Genomic DNA, 17,651 nt, shown 5'->3' with positions numbered 1-17,651 from the left:
ATGGAGGATATTTCCTCCATGGTATAACAGTTCTACCCTCTTGCTTTCCACTAGCCATATTTTAAGAGTATAATTATTTAGACAGAATATTTAAGGCAAAAAATGCTTCCAGATGAAAAGGCTCACAAAAGTATAAGTAAGAAAAATACTGAATTTTACACTGAACACTTCAAGGGTTACCACCTAGCTTTTTGTCGTAAGACTGCCATTATATATTCATTTAAACAAGTTGTTGTATTTTTCAGAAATTTACATATCATAACACACATGATGGCTTTATGTACCAAATGTTTGATGACACATTCATAGCCAAGTATGTCAAAATAAATTTTATGGACTTTGAAGGTGCTGTGCTCTTGAAAATTGGATTACTTGGTTGCAAAGGTACACGTTTGTTATACAAATATATATATATAAAAATTATTTAAATTTACATGTTTCATCATTGTATATTAATATCCCTCACGAAGAAGGAGCCGACGCATGTATTTTAGATTACAAACAAATTCCAGGCAAAACGCCTACTAAAGCTCATTTAAGAGAACTGGTCATGTTGATTTTAACCAACAACAATTTTATTTTTGGAAATGACAATTACCTTCACATTCATGGCACAGCGATGGGCACAAAAATGGCGCCATCTTCTGCAAATTTATTTATGGGACAATTTGAGGCCAATTTTCTGTCCCTCCAACGTAATAAACCACTTGTTTGGTTTAGATACATTGACGACATCTTCATGATCTGGACCCATGGTCAAAATAATTTGGAATCTTTTCTACTCAATATTAATTCAGCCCACCCAACTATCAAATTTACAGCTACCAAATCCACTAGTAGCGTTGACTTTTTGGACACTATAGTGACCATAGAAAATGGTACACCCAAAACTGACCTACTCAGTAAACCCACGGTTAAAAATATGTACCTGCTCCCTAGCAGTTGTCATCCCTGACACTGTACTAAAAACATACCGTACAGTCATGCATTACGTATCGGACGTATCTGTTCTTCAGATTCAGATTTTCAGAATTGTACCGAAGAACCAACCGGACATCTCTGGAATAGAAATTACAAGAAAGAATACATCGAAACTGCTATAAAGAAAGCAAACGATATTCCTCGATCTCAAACACTGACGTACAAACCACGTCAGCCAAAAAATTCGACCAGAGTGCCATTGGTCACAACCTATCGCCAAGGTTGCCTCTTACGGGCTACCTGTATTCTACAGTCCACAGAACGTCTCAAGACTGTTTTTCCGGAACCACCCATTATTGCATTTCGTAGACCTCCCAACCTTCGTGATATATTAGTCAGATCCAAATTTAAGAGTGAAATTAACTCTCATGACAGCCAAAATTTGGGCAGTCACCTTTGTGGCAAATCTTGCAAAACATGTTCATTGGTTGATTCTACTGAAAAATTTAAGAGTAACCAAACTGGCCGCATTTTTCGGATAAGACAATCAATTAATTAATTGTCTAACCAAATACTGTAATATTTGTGGCAAACGGAGAAATAAAAAACACTCTCCGTATGAGAATGACACAACACAGATCAGCTATCAAAACATTAAAGCTTGATCAACCTGTAGCCGAACATTTTAATTCAGCTGGTCACTCGATTGCAAATTTCAGAGTTATTGCAATAGACCACGGAGTCAAATGGAGCAACAAAACTCGCAAAGAAAAAGAAAACCACTGGGAATTACAACTTAAAACCACAAAAGCTTTTGGACTTAACATTAGGAACATACTCCCAGATCGGTAAAATTATTGACTACCAAAATTTAAGTTTCAATATTAACCACCATTTAAGCTGTTTTTTAGTTTCATTCCAAAATTGTTTATATCTCTACCAAGCTACCTTTGTTTTCTACTCTTATTCAGACTCCACCCTGTCTCCTTTTGTTGTATTTCTTTTATTCCTGTCCACCCAAGCAGCACTTGCCAGCTCTTATACTATGACGTTATCCAAATTCCTTCACTTGCACTGATGAAGGGCTAGTGTTGCCCGAAAGCTCTGCTAACTTTTCTGGCTGTTTTACTTATCATTTTGATTTAGCTTTTCGCTTTTTTTTTGTATCTCCATTGAGATCCAGCCACTGATACCCACAGCATTTTCATTTTTTTCAGTAATTTGCCTTTGGATTTATAAGAATAATATACAAAATAATTAATGTTTATAAGTGGTCATAATATGTCATGAGTTGAAAGATTGACTGCTCTATTTTTAGTCGCTGAGTTGAATATAGAGTAGTTAAACTTCTGTGCCAACAATTTGGGCACTTCATACGTACAGTTTAGAAATAAAAACGTTTGATTTATTTTTTTGTTTAGGCATCAACTTTGTTAGTTTCGATTGTGCCCATTCAGCTAACCTTCCGCTTACAATACAGTCAGAGAATGTTGTCAGCGAATCCAACATCTCAACAAATATACAGTTCGATGAGCGTATTACTGGGTTTAGAATTATGAACCAAAATCCTATTACATGGGGCAGCCGTAAGATTCTTATTGCAACAGAAGTATTTTCAGGTGTCAATTCTAGTATTGAATTGTTTATAGATGGAGTCAATTATACACATATCACAGAGACATATTATCAAGTTGAAGAAACCGTTGTTTATTCCCTCACTATGGCGACTGAAATGTTTAATGAGTTAGATTTATTAAATGTTACTATGATACGAAGCAATGTGTTAAGTTCAGCCAAGGATTATATTCTCCTCTCAGTTGAATATGAAATTTATGACTTGAAGTTATACGTGCCAGAATTTGCATATAGAGGTGGTCCTTTTCAAATTGAATTTGATATGTTGAGAGGGTCACATGTCGCTTGTAACGTACAACTAAATGATACCACCATAAAAGAATTTTCAATATATTTAATGCTTCGTAGTGATGGGGATAAAATATCTTTTACTCATCAGATCAACAACCTGGGCGAGTTTGATATTTTCCTTCATTGCTCGAATAATATCAGCGTCATGAATGTTACTGAAACGATTTCTGTCCAGAACAATATTACGGATGAGCTACAGTTGAATTGTGATGATGTCGTTGCAATTGATTTTCAGGAACCATGGAATATCACTGTAGAATATTCATTCACTGGGATTCCTATAAACCTTCCGAATGCTGTGTTTGCAAATTACACTGTGATTGGTCGACTGAGCGCAAGTGAAACTATAATGAACATGGTTGGTATTGAGTATGATGAAAACCTATCTGCTAGTCATACGATTAACCTTTCAACTTATGGTACATATGATATCTCTGTTTATCTTCATAATAAAATAAGCAATGTCTTACGTACATGTACGGTTGATTTAGAAGCGGTGATTTCTGGCCTTAATGTGAACGCTGAATATTATGCTCGAGTTGATGAATCTGTCACGTTTGACATCTCGGTGACCTGGGGCTCACGAATTCAGTATACTATTGATTTTGGTGATGATGAAAAAGTAACAAAAGAACAAACATCTGAATATAGAATTTCTGTTCTGCATTCATTTGGTGATAAAGGTGTGTTTAATGTAACAATAAATGCGACAAATTTGATCGGTGAAACCACAACCTTTGCCAATGTTACTGTTCAGTACCCTGTGAAAGAGTATGAATTGGAATGTCAGTATATAAATAAATTGGGAATTAACGAAAACGGTGAACCATCACATGTAGTTATACCAATCGATGTGTATCGTAATGAAATCTTTAAAGAGCCTACAGATGCATACTTTACAATTGATTTTGACGACGGGTCTGCTCTTTGCCCTATAGAGGAAATGTGCCTGCTGGCAGATTTGTCCGAACATGGAGTGGTAGAAACATCAAAAAACACAAACAATATGTTACATGTTGTGAAAGTGAACAATGAATATTCTACTTCCAACAGTTACACTATTAATCTTACCATTTGGAATCATGTTAGCAATGCAGTGTTTCAGTGTGATATGCTGGTGTTGGAAGGTATTGAGCAGTTAAAACAAACAGTACAATATTCAGATGTACACATTGACCATCGTAATGCCACAAACATAACTAATGATGATTTACTGGAGGAAGAGTATGTGGCGTTAGGAAACTGGGTTGTTGTGACTACTACAATTGGCGCTGGATCGCATGTTCAATATACCTGGGATTTTGGCGATTCAACTGCTGTACAGACAACAAATGAACATACAGGAATTCATCAGTACACCGAGCCGGGTTCATATATAATAACAGTGAATGCATCGAACCCAGTGAGTAGTGAAGTAGCAAGCAAACAAATATATGTTCAAGAGGTTGTAACTGATTTGAGATTAACAGGATCTGAAGCAGTGCTTGTGAACTCAACCGTGGATTTCATAATTGAACTGGGCAGAGTGGCTACAGATGCTTGCTATCGGATTGACTTCATAAGTGAGCTATCAGAACCAGAACGTGTACGTTTCCATGGATCACACGCAATGTGTGAAGAAAAATATGCAGATTTTCAAGAGGTAGAGCCTATTGACTCTTTGCAACTTTGGTATGATGTGAATAACGATAATGCTGATTCAACAATCAAGATTTCAAATACATTTTATGAGTACGGGAGATTTGAAGTACACTATGAAGGTGTAAACACGGTATCTTACGTTAACAAAACAGTGACGCAGCTTATAACTAAATATCCATGTTATTTACCAATTGTGAATGTATCGGGCGAAAACGGATGTGGAGATACCTACACAGGTAAATGTAATCTTAATATTCGTCAATATGAAGCATCAAAGAGGATCAAAGTAGAGTCGGCTGTTACTGTCAACTGTTCATCTACCGATTTAACTCTCTACGAATGGAAGGGCTTTATAAAAGATGGCAATTATGAAGAGAAAATAGAATTATCGTCTCATACAGTCACTAGTGGAAGCGGATTAGGAACATTGATCATTGAACCAAAAAAACTTACGTATGGTATTTACAGATTTGAACTGAGAGTGACGATGTTAGGTGGAGAGATCGGTGTTTATAGTGAAGATTCTGTGAATATAGAAGTCATTCCAACTAAGTTATCAGTTGAGGTGGTAGGAGGGGAGTACCACACTATTTCCTGGACTAAGGGCACTTTCGATTTAGATGGTTTGACATTAACACACGATCCTGATATTGATGAACATGATAAAACTGGTATGGATTTTACGTGGTTGTGTCGAAGAGCAAGAATTAAATTTTTGAATGAAAGCATTTATGTTGACGAACTTGAAACTTTTGAAGAATGGGATGATGATTTTGAAGTTTTACAGAGAAATTCAACAGTAAAAGACAGAGATTTATACATTAAAGATAATCTTGATGATGTTGGAGGATGCTTTGGCAAATTAGGAGGCTCAGATGTCCCAAAACCAGGAGGTAACATTTATTGACTTGTATCGATAAAAATTATTTTAAATAAATTTACCATGCAGGGAAGAATCATGTACTTCTGTAGTCCACAGTGCCATAAGCAATGATTGTTCGATTGGCACTATATAAATGGTGAATGAATAAATTATTATTCGTCAATTAATCATTTTAATCTTCAATTCAGTCTGTTATTTCGTATAAATTAACAAAAATTAAAAAATAAGAATACAATATGATCTGCTCTAATCTCAGAATACATTCCATCTGGAGAACATCTTTGAGTCATATAGACATTGTCTACTAAGGTTGAGACTAATACATTTACACTAAGTTCATTATGTTTACACATCGTCAAGTCAATGTTTAAATGTTTTTCAACAGGTAAATTATCCTATATAGCTGCTAATCTAACATTGAATACCAGTGCTATGTACTGGCTTATGGAGTATGAGGTAAAGTTTGTGGTGCGTAAAGGTGATCGAAGAGGAGAGTACATTCAGATACTTAATGTTGTGGAAGGTGAACCACCTGAGATACTAATGGCGTATGTATTAATATACTATTACAATATTCAGGAACAATACTTAGAAACTAGTGGCAATTTTATGATAAAAAAAGATGTAAGGGTCAAGAAAACTTTATCCATAATTTCCTAATAAACTTTTGTTTATAATATATACATATATAAATGCCAAGGCAAATTATTGAAAAAAAGCAAAATCTAAATCAAAAGTAAAACAGCCAGAAACATTTGCAGAGCTTTCGAACAACAGATTTTTAAAAGTTAATTTTAATGTGCAATTTAATTAATTTAAGGTGCAAATTGAATTGCAAACAGAAGAAGACGTCAACAAATCGGTTTTCTCTAGAAACAAAGGAATTGAACAAACGTCGTGGAACTACGCTTTACTACAAGTATAAATTACATACATTTTTTTTCAATTTTTGTTGTATTAATCATATTCTGAGGTTCTTGTAATCAGTAAAATTTATTAAGAGAAATTCATTTGCTCGAATAGTAACAATATTACAAACTTAAAACGACACAACATTAAAATTAATATTAAATTTACAAGATATTAAATAGCCAAAATTATAATAGGTATTAAAATCGATATTAACTTATTAAATTATGTTTTTTTTCACTAAAGTGTTCTTTGCTTTAATTACCTGTAGGTGGGAAGTATCCTATTTAGCAAGTGAAAGCTACCAACAAATACTTGAAAGGAAAGTAAACCTCTATTCTGGAACTGGAACGAATGTTTCCAACCTCTCAATTGAACCAGGTTTATTTGAGGAGAATCAACAGATCCGTATAAAATTAAGAGTATCAAGAAATGCCAATTTCGTCAATTCAGGTTTGTATTCTTTTATAAGAAAGAATGATGTAACATTGTCATCTCTCAGCCATTTAGTTTTTATTATTACATGAAATTATTCCGATTTTTTTCAGGAATATCATATATTAGTTTTGAAGTCAACAATGTACCAGTAAATGGAACGTGTAGTGTGACTCCTACGAATGGTACAGCTACGATAACTGAATTTATTGTTAATTGTGTTAATTTTATTGATGCCGATTCACCTTTGACCTACATATATCAATATAGTACCGATGATCAAAACTGGTTTACATTTTTCAATGGTAAGTACATTCACAATGCTTGGCTTAGGCTTTTAAACAACACTGTTATTGATGTATTTTTATATACTGTTTTATTTCAATACATAAACCTATACAGAAGTTCTCATTAAACATTATTTCACTGTCCTAAACTTTTGCATTTTAAGCATAATATTACACTTATAATACTTTTTTCAGAGGAGTACAGTAGCATGGACAAAACTATACATCTTCCAGCAGGTTCAGTGGCGAATAATTACATGGTTACTATTCGCGCTAGAGTGGCTGACACTTACGGATCATTTAAGGACACGTTCTTAAACATAACTGTAAGTAAAGGGGTAGTAATAGTCCATTTTCATCCTAATTGGGACATTAAGGCCTCTCTTTGTAACAAAGTGATTCAACTGGTAGAGTTGTTAGCCAGGGAAAAAACATTTTAGCATTTGCAGAGTTTTTTATAAAATGATTTGAAAGTTAATTTTTCTTATTACTTTGGGGTTTTTAAAAAAACATATATAGTATCCGTAAAGAAATTGTAAGGATTGTATTAAACAGGTTTTTGTTACAAAAACAATTATTATTTTAAGGTTGATCCTCTGAACTGTACTGAAGAAAATGCATTGAAAATAACTTATGGACTAGGGGATGAATTAAAGATGCTGGCAAGAGCAGGGAAAGCAAAAGAAGTTTCAAATATTGTCTCCTCAACTGCTGAGTTCTTAAACTATTGTAGCAAACTTGGAACAAGTATGTACACTACTACAGTATTTAGTGTTAAACTTGGAACAGTGTTAAATTAAACCAAGTATAGTATGTACCTTTTAGTGTTAAACGTGGAACTTGGAGCATGTATGCACTGTACTATAGTGTTCAATTTGGATGTATGTACTCTTTAATATTAAATGCTCATGGGCTGCGGGCCATATTCGAGTTTTGTTGTTTTCTTTCATTTTGAAAATGAAAAAAATAGAATGATTTATAGTTGCTTGTCTGTCTTGCTTCAGCTGAGTTTTTTTTTCTTTCTTATTTGTAGTACCTGAGTCATCAAATACTTCTATTATAATAAGTCTCACTCGGGAAGATATGCTAACTACGATGGCTTCCTTGCAACCAGCGTATGATATGGGAATATTGAGACTAATGGCATCTGCTGTTAAACATGTAACGACCTTTCCTAATGAATTAACAGACCTGGCACGGGTATGTTATCTATCATATAATAAATACAACATAATTTTTTACCTTATTTAAGCTTTTATTAATATATGTTATTGCAATTGCTGTATGTATTAATGTAATGATTTTGTTGTAGAATACAAGTATACATTTAGCATCAACCTTTTCCAGCACAATACAAAAAACTGAGAGTCCATTGGCGGAAGACATTGAAGAATCTGCAAAACTGGTATTTAGTTCTCTTGGTAAGCACACTTATCAGACTTTTATTTGACTTAATAAAGGCTGTTACTGAAGAAAAGGTTGTTTTAGATATAACCCAGCAGATGAAATTCTAATACTAGCATTTTCATTGATTGATAGGCCTCTGGATTGAAAAGAAAAGACCCTATTGACAAGCTAAATAATTATGTGTGAATGAAAGCTGCTAGGATGCAGCACAATGCTCAACGTAATACTTGCATTATTTGGAAATGCTTCTAACACAGCATATACACATTCTTCTTTATGATTTGAAATTATTATTATTATTATTATTATTATTATTATAGGAGTACCGACTAATGCAGAAAGTGAAATTGTGGCAAGTATACCAAACTCATTTCATAATATTAGTCTCTAGGTGTCAAAACCAATTTGCAAATGACGCGGTACTGACCATAAGACATAACATGTTGTGTCCACAACTCTTGCATCACCAGCATGGTACCATTCCCAATTAAATTTCTCTCATGAAGAGTGGCTTCATTATTCTTCTGTCTGGATGTTGGTGCCACCTGCAAGAGAGATGTTAATGTACCTATTCTGTTTTATTTTAGTCGGCAACAGCTGGAATTGAGGTTGTAACGTCTATTATTGATACCATGATAGGCGTAATGGTAACTGGACAAAAAAATGTTAAAATCGACACAGACGTGATGGCAGTCACTGTTGCCAAATCTTTTACTCGAGATGAAAATGGTAAGTAAATAATTTGTTTATGAATTTACTTAAATATGTTTATTTCTTATTTATTTGCAAAGCCTAATGCATTTATATGTATTGATAATTAATAACATTTTTATGTATTTTTCAATAATTAGTAAATTATGATTTTACGGATCAGAATGACAATCAAGTCACAAAATTCCCTGAAGTAGAAGAAATTATCGGAAGCGGAAATGACAGTACAACAGAATTAGAGACCAGGGTATGTTGCCTTTTACCTTCTGTACAGATTATAAAGCCCTGTCTACATCAAATGTGCCCATATATGGACATGATGATGTCATATTACTACCATATTTGAGCATATCACTATCATATTTGGGCACATCACACTTTTTTGTCAAACTAGCTTGGTAGTGTAGACAGAGCTTTATATCACATGTTTGTGTGATCATCTTTTGTTATGCTTATTAGTATTGTATTACCGTGTTTTTAATTGACAAAATAAATGAAATGAAACTCCTATTTCAGCAGAGTGGTGGAAGTGATGGTTAGACAGAAATATTATAGAGGGTTTTTTTCCTACAGAAGGGGCAAAATCGTCATAACTAGACTATGCAATTTTGGGGCATGTGCGTCTGGCTGTGGCTATGGGCTTGTTACACAGTGTTGTGGATGATTGTAAATAAAATGATTGTACTACAAATATAGACTTTCAATGTTTGTCTGAAACTACAAGATCAAGTATTATACATATGAAACACGATGTGTGCCAAAATGTTTATGTTTTTACCAGTGTTAAGTTGAAATGCAGTCTAGAATCTATAGTAGACTAATATGAATGTAACTTTTGTTATTATTACATAGATTATAGTTCAAAGTAATGATCCTTTTAGCCAAGGAAATAGCACCAGCCTCCGAGGATCAGTGGTTTCAATCAACATGAAAAATGATACAGGACAACCAGTTTATGCCACATCCATGACTAAGCCAATGGAGTTTAATATTTATAGGGGAGAAGAGCAGTTTGCAGCGACAAGTGAGAATGCCTCAAACTATCAATTTTTTGAAACTGTATCAAGTAGTTTCACGCCAGATGATTTAATGTTGAGAGGTATGTAGCATTTGCTCTATATTATTTTATTTATTCCTTTCAATGAAACATAAAAAGGAGAGAGAAGAGAGAGGATCTGTCAAAGATAACTATTGCCAAAGGGCGTGTCTCTCTAACAAGTATCTATGGCTCTTTTACCCATTGGTGTACTTACTTCCAGTATACTCCTTTTTTTATAGTATACAGTTGACTATCCACTATCAAAATCTGAAAAATGGAAACTATCCCTTGAGGTTCAAATTCTTTTTGACATTTGGTATAACATTTTTTTGGAAAACTAGACATACATTCTAGGGTATACTGTCTTTTTCGTGAGATCCCTACATGTATAGACTCTACATATGCCATTTTCCCAATATGGACACCTCTCGAAAGGAAAATGGAATAGTCCAGGCGCTGTAGCGGGCCGTACAAACGTCTCTCACGCAAGACATCGTCCTCATATTCCTTTCAGACGTGTGATCTTGAAAGCCTTGAAAGAAACTAATTTAAAAAAAACAAAGGACACCTGGCTAGCAACAGTATTGAGAGACTTTATTTATAACCTGTAAATAATTTTACAAAGTAAAAAAGCAAAGCAAAATACATGTATATTCGACATTACACTATAAGTTTGTGTGCTACTTTTCTAATAAGTCGCTTCATGTTACTATTTAATCTAACCTTAATTCCCAGTTAAATTGAGAAGTATTAAATATACAGTTAAATGGTCATAAAATATGTTTTTTCTTATTTATTTACACTGAATGTTTAATTGTTTGTTGTATAAATTTCAGATACAGCAAAACACACGGCTGTCTCTATCACTGTGATAAGCAGAGGGGAGGAAGATATGAAACCTGAGTATTCATATACTTATACAATTGTAGTTTTTATTAAAATCAATGCCTCACCCACTCAAGGTAAAATGTTTCCCATCCCTTTTCTCTTACCCCGGGTACCAATCACTTGCTTTGTTTCAAACATGTTATAATCTTAGCAGATAAAACTAGATTTAAATTTTAGAGTTAAAATTTAAAATGTGTGCAGAAAGAGTATGTTGTGTGGAATTTGTCGTCATTTGTGACCTTGTGGTCTATTACGTTTGTTAAAATTTGTCTAAAAAACATTTTTTTAACCAAAAATTGCCTTTCTAACATAACCGAATGACTAATTAGAAATTAAAAGTTGTCCCAGCTCAATTGGCACATGTATCGGTCGTGCATTTTAGGAGGCAATTGAGTAACCCAGTTAAGTTAAAATTAATTTTGGGATAGTACTTGTAGTACTAGTGTATATTTTTAACACAATTATTATTTTGTTTGTAACAGACAATCATGACTTAAACTGTACATTGATACAAAGTGTGACTGCAATTCTTAATGATTCTGATGTATTCAAATTTAATGAGACAGAGATGAAACACAAAGGAGACACAGTCTGTTTCTTTTCAAACACTGTCATGAACAGGTACTGAATGGGCATGTTAAGGCTTAAAGACACCTTCCCTACAATTTGTGACGTTTTGTAAAAATAATACATGTATATTACTTTAAAAACATTAAACCAGGTCATTCCTTGTCCTAAATGTAAGTTTTATGGTAAATTATGATAAAAAGTGAGAAACAATGCACTACCTAAGTAGCTCGCGGTGAGTGACCTCTCGTGGACGGTCTTTAGGCCTAGCCTAGCTAGGCTTAGTTTTGTAGGCCTAGCTGGTAAACATCGGTAACGTACGAACATCGTACGCTAGCTATATACCTAGCCTAACGTTGTATAGTTGCTGCATTAATTGTCTTTCTATTTTTGCCAGACTCCGTTGATACAAATTGGGGAAAACCCGGTATTTTCGCTGAAAAGTTAAGAGTCTTCCATTTGTTTTGGCCTCACGATCGATCGAAAAGTGGGTGAATTACAGAAGAAAAACAAAAATATCAATCCGCGTGCAATGCATTTTGGGATTTATAGCGGGCCGCTATAATTATTAGAATCTAAAGATGAAAAAAGTTATCGCAATAGGACCATATAGCATTATTTTTACATTAAATCTATTTTGTGATCTTAAATTAGATCTAAAAAAAGTAGGGAAGGTGTCTTTAATAATTGACCCACATATATTGATCATTAACTAAGCCTGAAAAGGCCCTATGTTTTATCTGTTTGTTTTCAATTGTACATTGTTGCATTCAATAAATTAAAATTTCCAAAGAGATTATATAACTATAGAGGTAACTCCAATGCCAGTTTGACAAGTTCCATCTCTAGCAGTTATAGCATCTCTATGAATAATTAAAGGAAATCGTTCATGCATTAATTTTATTGGTTTAAATTATTGAATAAATAAAATCAAAATGAAATATAGTGGTATTAAATAAAATCAATCCGATTGTTAAATTAAATTAAATAGCTTTTATATTATAATTTAATTTGAAATATCAGACCTTAAAAGTGTACAAAAAAAATCGTTGAATCTGCAACAGGCTTTAAGGCTTAATAATTTACTAAGGTACGTTGCCTACACACTAAACTCAGAAATCTTTGGTCATGAAGCCAACTTAGTGGGTAAATTAACTAAGCCTGAAAAGGCTCTATGTTTCATTTGTATGTTTTTAATTGTACATTGTTGCATAATGAAATTTAAAAAAAGAGATTATATAACTATAGATGTAGCTCCAATGCTAGACAGTTCGACAAGTTCACTCTCTAGCAGGTATAGCATCTCAATGAATAATTAAAAGAAATCATTCATGCATTATTTTTAAATTATTGAATAAATACAATGAAACTAACCCTATTGTCAATTTTATATTTAAACTGTTATTTTTTAAATTTTAATTGTAGTTTTTTGTCCAACGCATCTTCGGATATATACATAAATGTCCGACATGAACGGTTACGCAGCAAAGGAAATGACACCGTTCCTGATGAAGAAAATGAAGAATTTATACCAATGTACTATAACATCTCGTCGTTTACTTCTCAATGTTACTACAGAAGCTCATCAGATACAGAATGGCATTATACAGAGTGTGAGGTATGTTACACTAAATCTCTGTCTACACTATCAAACCATGGAGCTATAAAATTAATTTTATAGCTCCATGATCAAACTAATATGGTAGTGATATGACATCATCATGTCCATATATGGGCACATCACATTTTTTCACACAAAGTTTGATGTGTAGACAGAGCTTTAGATATCTTTCAGAAATTTTGGATATGTTTGGTTTTTATTTCAATGATATTATAGAAGTTATTTTGCTACAAGAGTCATGCAACAGTTATAAAAATGTTTGTGAAATGTTAATGGAAAGATGACGATGGAAAGAAACTCAGATGAAACCAAGAAACATACAAAAAGTTAATAATTTGTTAATTTTTTTATTCTACATACTGTTGCAGTCAAATCAAACTAAAATCATACATTATTGCAATAAAAATGTAGTTACTGCAGCAACTGCAGTAGAATAACTTTGCAATGATCCCTTATTTTAAATTTTGTACTTACAGGTTGGCAAAGATTCAACACGTGACACTACTCAATGTTTTTGTTACTATCTTGCACCGTCTGAAAGTGAAGGTCATCAAAGGTCAAAACGAAGCATTGAAGATTATGGTCAAGAATCGGAACAAGAAGAAAACCTTGTTACCGTGGGAGGATCGTTTTCAGTACCTATGAACTCGATTAATTTACGCAACTCAGCATTTACGAAACTGAGTGAAAATCCAGTTGTCTTCACCTTCATGACCTGCTGTCTGTGTGCGTATATTGTTATCATTATTTGGGCGCGCAAAGAAGATAAACGAGATGTCTCAAGGGTAAGATATGAGACACAATTGATAATGTATTTTACCTTTTAGTATAATAATATCATGTGGGTCATGAGCTTTCATGGGATATTTTACCATTTGATGATTTCATATTTTTTTTTATTCTGGGGCCTTATACTTTAGCTGTCTTAGATCAAGTATTTTGACAGAGTTAACATTGTTGTTATTACAGGCTGGCATTACTCCAATGTCTGATAACGACCCAAGACATACGTACAAGTACGAGATCACAATATTCACCGGGGTGAGAAGACAGTCTTCTACCACTGCCAATGTTTCCTTCATCCTTCAAGGTGAGAAAGGTGAAACAGGCATCCGTATTGTCAAAGATAAGAAACGACCAATCCTTCAACGAAGCGGGATTGATTCATTTCTGATGACTGTACCGCAGACGTTAGGTACGCTGGTGCACCTTCGAATCTGGCATGATAATACTGGTCATAGTCCGCAATGGTTCTTGAGCCGTGTGTCTGTTAAGGACATTCAAACCAATAGAACGTATTACTTTATGTTGGATCGATGGCTAGCCCTAGAGGAAGATGATGGCCAGGTTAGTACAGTCAACATTCATGAAAAACACTTACAAAGGTGTTATTTCTTCCTATCACAGTAGAACCCCAACACCTATTAAGAGGACACTTTCCCGATTCAGGGGACACCTCTGCTAGAGGATGCTTTTTTTGTTCCACTTTTTTTTAGATACTACTTCTGGAAACATGATACTTGTCATTGAGGAATTTACTTTATATACAGTTTTTTTTTCTGTTTACTTACTTGTATTCTTTTTACCTTTATTTGTCAAGTCAATTGCGTAATCGAACACAATTCTTATTTTCTTTCTATATTTCAGATTGAGCGTATAGTACCGACTGCAGGGCAGAGTGAACTAACAAGTTTTGGGCATTTATTTCACAGTCGGACTAGGCGGAACATTACAGATAGTCACCTTTGGGTTTCGGTTTTTATGCGTCCTCCGAAAAGCAACTTCACCAGGTGTCAAAGAACCACATGCTGTTTGTCACTTCTCTTTTGTACTATGATGGCCAACATTCTTTTCTATGGCATCGATATTACAGCGAATGAATCTTCTTCGTTTTCGTTTGGACCAGTTAGTTTCTCAACAGGTCAACTTGTTATTGGTATTATCAGCACATTGATGGTGTTCCCGATAAATCTGATTATTGTTCAACTATTTCGTCTTTCGCGTCCGAGACTGAAGAGAAAACGTGGTTGTTGTATACGAAATGACGTAGAAAAGGCAAGATTCAAGCCGCAAAGTTTCAAAGCATCCAGTACCTCTTCTAAGGAGGATCTCAGATTACAACGAGATCTGTTAGAATCGAGCATCAATGGTGAAAATGTCAAAGGTGAAATTCCATCTAGATCCGAAGTCGGTACATCTCGTATTGAATTATATGTACCATCTAAAATGAAAGCAAGACGCAAGTCAACGTTACCACTACCTTGGTGGTGTAAATATGTTGCATGGGTATTGGCTTGGATGACGATTGGATTGGCGTTTTGGCTCACCATAGAAGTTGCTGGAGAATTTGGATCAAAGAAGGCTGGCGAGTGGGTCGTAACAATGTCTATATCACTAACTCAAGATATCTTCATCAACCAACCAATAAAGGTAACTTTTACTTTATTCTCATTTGTTTTTTTACTCTCATTTTCTCAGCTTCAGATGGGACATACAAGGTCATTTATACATCATGCAAAACTGTTTACAATTAAAAATAGAAATTAAAGGTAAAATAAACAGATTAACAATAGTATAGTACTTACAAAGCATACATGAAACCACAACAAAATGAAACTTTATTTCTATAAATATGTACTATTTGTGAATATTTTTGACAGGTATTGCTGTTGGCCACATTCTACTCCCTCGTAATCAAAAGTCCAGATAAAGAAGACAATGAATTAACAAATGTGCAGCTAGAGAATGATGAAGAGTTTTTGCATGATGAGCAATTGAAAGAGGAAGACCTTGAAGACCCCAGTAAGCTTGAGGAGTTCAAAAAGAAGCGAATGGCAGAAGTAGCAAGTGCACTTCCCCCAGATCAAGATGAGATTAGAGATCAAAGAGATATTAGGTCAGATTTTCTTCATTTCTAGTTCACACACAAATTCTATAAGACTGCTTTTAATTAATAATTTTAATTGTGAATTGGAAGTTAGATTCTGGCCTATCACCCTTGATTCAGATTCTTTCTGATTCCAGGACTATGTATAAAAATCCTCTTGTGTGATGATTAATATTAATATTATACTGTAGGATGAAAGAAATTAAGATGCGTGAGATACTGAAAGAAATCACAGTTTATGCTATGTTTTTATGTCTGTTGATGGGAGTTGCATTTGGAAACATTGGTAAAGATAATTACTCGCTTCGTGCGTCGATGGTGCAGACATTCGTAAAAGCCTCTTACAATGGAAAAATGCATTTTACCAAGGTTTCAACACGTGATTATTTCTGGAACTACACCAACAACGTGTTTCTGCCAAGCCTGTATGCCGGCGTCTCCTACAATGGTCAGGCAGACCCTAAGAGTGCTGTGGAGCACCTGGTAGCTGATCGTACCTCATCGTTGACTTCTGTAGCAAGGCTTAGACAGCTCAGGGTTAAAGATGGTATATCATTTTTTTTAACATAGGCAAAAGAAAAGTTTAAGCTTAACGGATAGCTCAGGGTATAAAATGTCTATTACTATAAAATATAAATCTTTGCAACAATCTCCTGTTAATACTAGAAAAAAGTCCAGAACACTTTCACGTCACTTGTTGTGATTCACCGAATTCACCAAAAGTGGTATTATCAATACTGATTGCAAGGTTAAGAAACATTTTAAACCTGGACCTACCCTTTAATGGTGGGTTTTAAGTACTAGAATTTTTAGAGCTTGGTTCCCAATTGGATGCAACACAATGGCATATTAGCAATAAAAGTGAGTTGACCAATCTAAAATGAAAGTTCGGCTGATCCATCGCATAATGATTGGTCAATTAACTTGTGTAGAGCTACATACAGGTACTTGTAACTTGTATCTCTCTGGGAACCAAACTTAAGGATATATCAGATTAATTTTCACTGTGTATGTAAAACACTGTGTAATATAAAATGTTTAGATGTATACTCAATGATTGGTTGAATATATAAGTGATAGAGCATCTTTATCCCAGCAGGTTCATAAGGTGAAGAAAAAGAAATCTTAGGGCGCACTTTTATCAAGCTCATTTAAAGTTTTTATGCATTTCCTTTTCATCTCTTTATCAGCCTATTTTTCTGATTTCTTTATATTTTACCAATGATGAATATAAGTATATTTGATTTGATTTATAGGTGTACCAGAATGAAAACAAAAACTATTCCCAATAATTTGCATTTGTATTATTTTACCAGATGCCTGTGTTGTTCCTTCACCAATGCACATGCTTATTGATAATTGTCGACCAGAGTACAGCTCCGCATCTGAAGATACCAGACATTTTAATGAACATTGGATTCCACTGAAAAACCAAACACGCAAGTCTAAATGTTTTATTTTCATAACTAGAGTAGCAAGAATTGTTAGCTCTGATGAGCTTAGATCTATAAGATGAATTTTTAGTGTGC

The 17,651-nt window shown here is 34.1% G+C and overlaps 3 protein-coding genes across 3 annotated transcripts; all 3 read left to right on the top strand.

Annotated features, from left to right (window-relative positions):
• LOC144839226 (uncharacterized) lies at positions 1 to 6,296 on the top strand. Its single transcript, XM_078694538.1, has 5 exons — positions 1 to 21; positions 246 to 384; positions 2,343 to 5,381; positions 5,757 to 5,995; positions 6,192 to 6,296. Exons 1-5 carry the CDS (start codon positions 1 to 3, stop codon positions 6,294 to 6,296), a joined length of 3,543 nt encoding a protein of 1,180 aa, XP_078550664.1.
• A 1,351-nt stretch (positions 6,297 to 7,647) lies between these two features.
• Positions 7,648 to 10,271, top strand: LOC144839225 (uncharacterized). The gene is made up of 7 exons (XM_078694537.1): positions 7,648 to 7,749; positions 8,036 to 8,202; positions 8,315 to 8,423; positions 8,730 to 8,761; positions 8,997 to 9,138; positions 9,261 to 9,367; positions 9,973 to 10,271. Exons 1-7 carry the CDS (start codon positions 7,659 to 7,661, stop codon positions 10,225 to 10,227), a joined length of 903 nt encoding a protein of 300 aa, XP_078550663.1. The 5' UTR covers positions 7,648 to 7,658; the 3' UTR covers positions 10,228 to 10,271.
• Positions 10,272 to 10,344: 73 nt separating this feature from the next.
• Positions 10,345 to 17,638, top strand: LOC144839224 (polycystin-1-like protein 2). The gene is made up of 10 exons (XM_078694536.1): positions 10,345 to 10,378; positions 10,996 to 11,121; positions 11,530 to 11,668; positions 13,040 to 13,232; positions 13,712 to 14,020; positions 14,205 to 14,582; positions 14,883 to 15,665; positions 15,896 to 16,131; positions 16,314 to 16,669; positions 17,439 to 17,638. The coding sequence occupies exons 1-10, from the start codon at positions 10,345 to 10,347 to the stop codon at positions 17,636 to 17,638; spliced, it is 2,754 nt and encodes a 917-aa protein (XP_078550662.1).
• The last annotated feature ends 13 nt before the right edge of the window (positions 17,639 to 17,651 follow it).

Source organism: Antedon bifida, chromosome 4, assembly GCF_963402885.1.
Source record: "Antedon bifida chromosome 4, ecAntBifi1.1, whole genome shotgun sequence".
Taxonomy (NCBI): Eukaryota; Metazoa; Echinodermata; class Crinoidea; order Comatulida; family Antedonidae; genus Antedon; species Antedon bifida.
The sequence above is the reverse complement of the archived record's forward strand: the minus strand, read 5'-3'. Positions and strand labels throughout refer to the sequence as shown.

Excerpts from the sequence above, each read along its gene's own strand:
- LOC144839226 (XM_078694538.1), top strand. The coding sequence starts at position 1 with ATGGAGGATATTTCCTCCATG. Across the intron at positions 22-245 it reads TGGAGGATATTTCCTCCATG|AAATTTACATATCATAACAC; the intron begins GTATAACAGTTC and ends TGTATTTTTCAG. Across the intron at positions 385-2,342 it reads TGGATTACTTGGTTGCAAAG|GCATCAACTTTGTTAGTTTC; the intron begins GTACACGTTTGT and ends TTTTTTGTTTAG.
- LOC144839225 (XM_078694537.1), top strand. The coding sequence starts at position 7,659 with ATGCTGGCAAGAGCAGGGAAAGCAAAAGAAGTTTCAAATATTGTCTCC. Across the intron at positions 7,750-8,035 it reads TTGTAGCAAACTTGGAACAA|TACCTGAGTCATCAAATACT; the intron begins GTATGTACACTA and ends TCTTATTTGTAG. Across the intron at positions 9,139-9,260 it reads TTTTACTCGAGATGAAAATG|TAAATTATGATTTTACGGAT; the intron begins GTAAGTAAATAA and ends TTCAATAATTAG.
- LOC144839224 (XM_078694536.1), top strand. The coding sequence starts at position 10,345 with ATGGCTCTTTTACCCATTGGTGTACTTACTTCCA. Across the intron at positions 10,379-10,995 it reads CATTGGTGTACTTACTTCCA|ATACAGCAAAACACACGGCT; the intron begins GTATACTCCTTT and ends TATAAATTTCAG. Across the intron at positions 15,666-15,895 it reads TCATCAACCAACCAATAAAG|GTATTGCTGTTGGCCACATT; the intron begins GTAACTTTTACT and ends TATTTTTGACAG.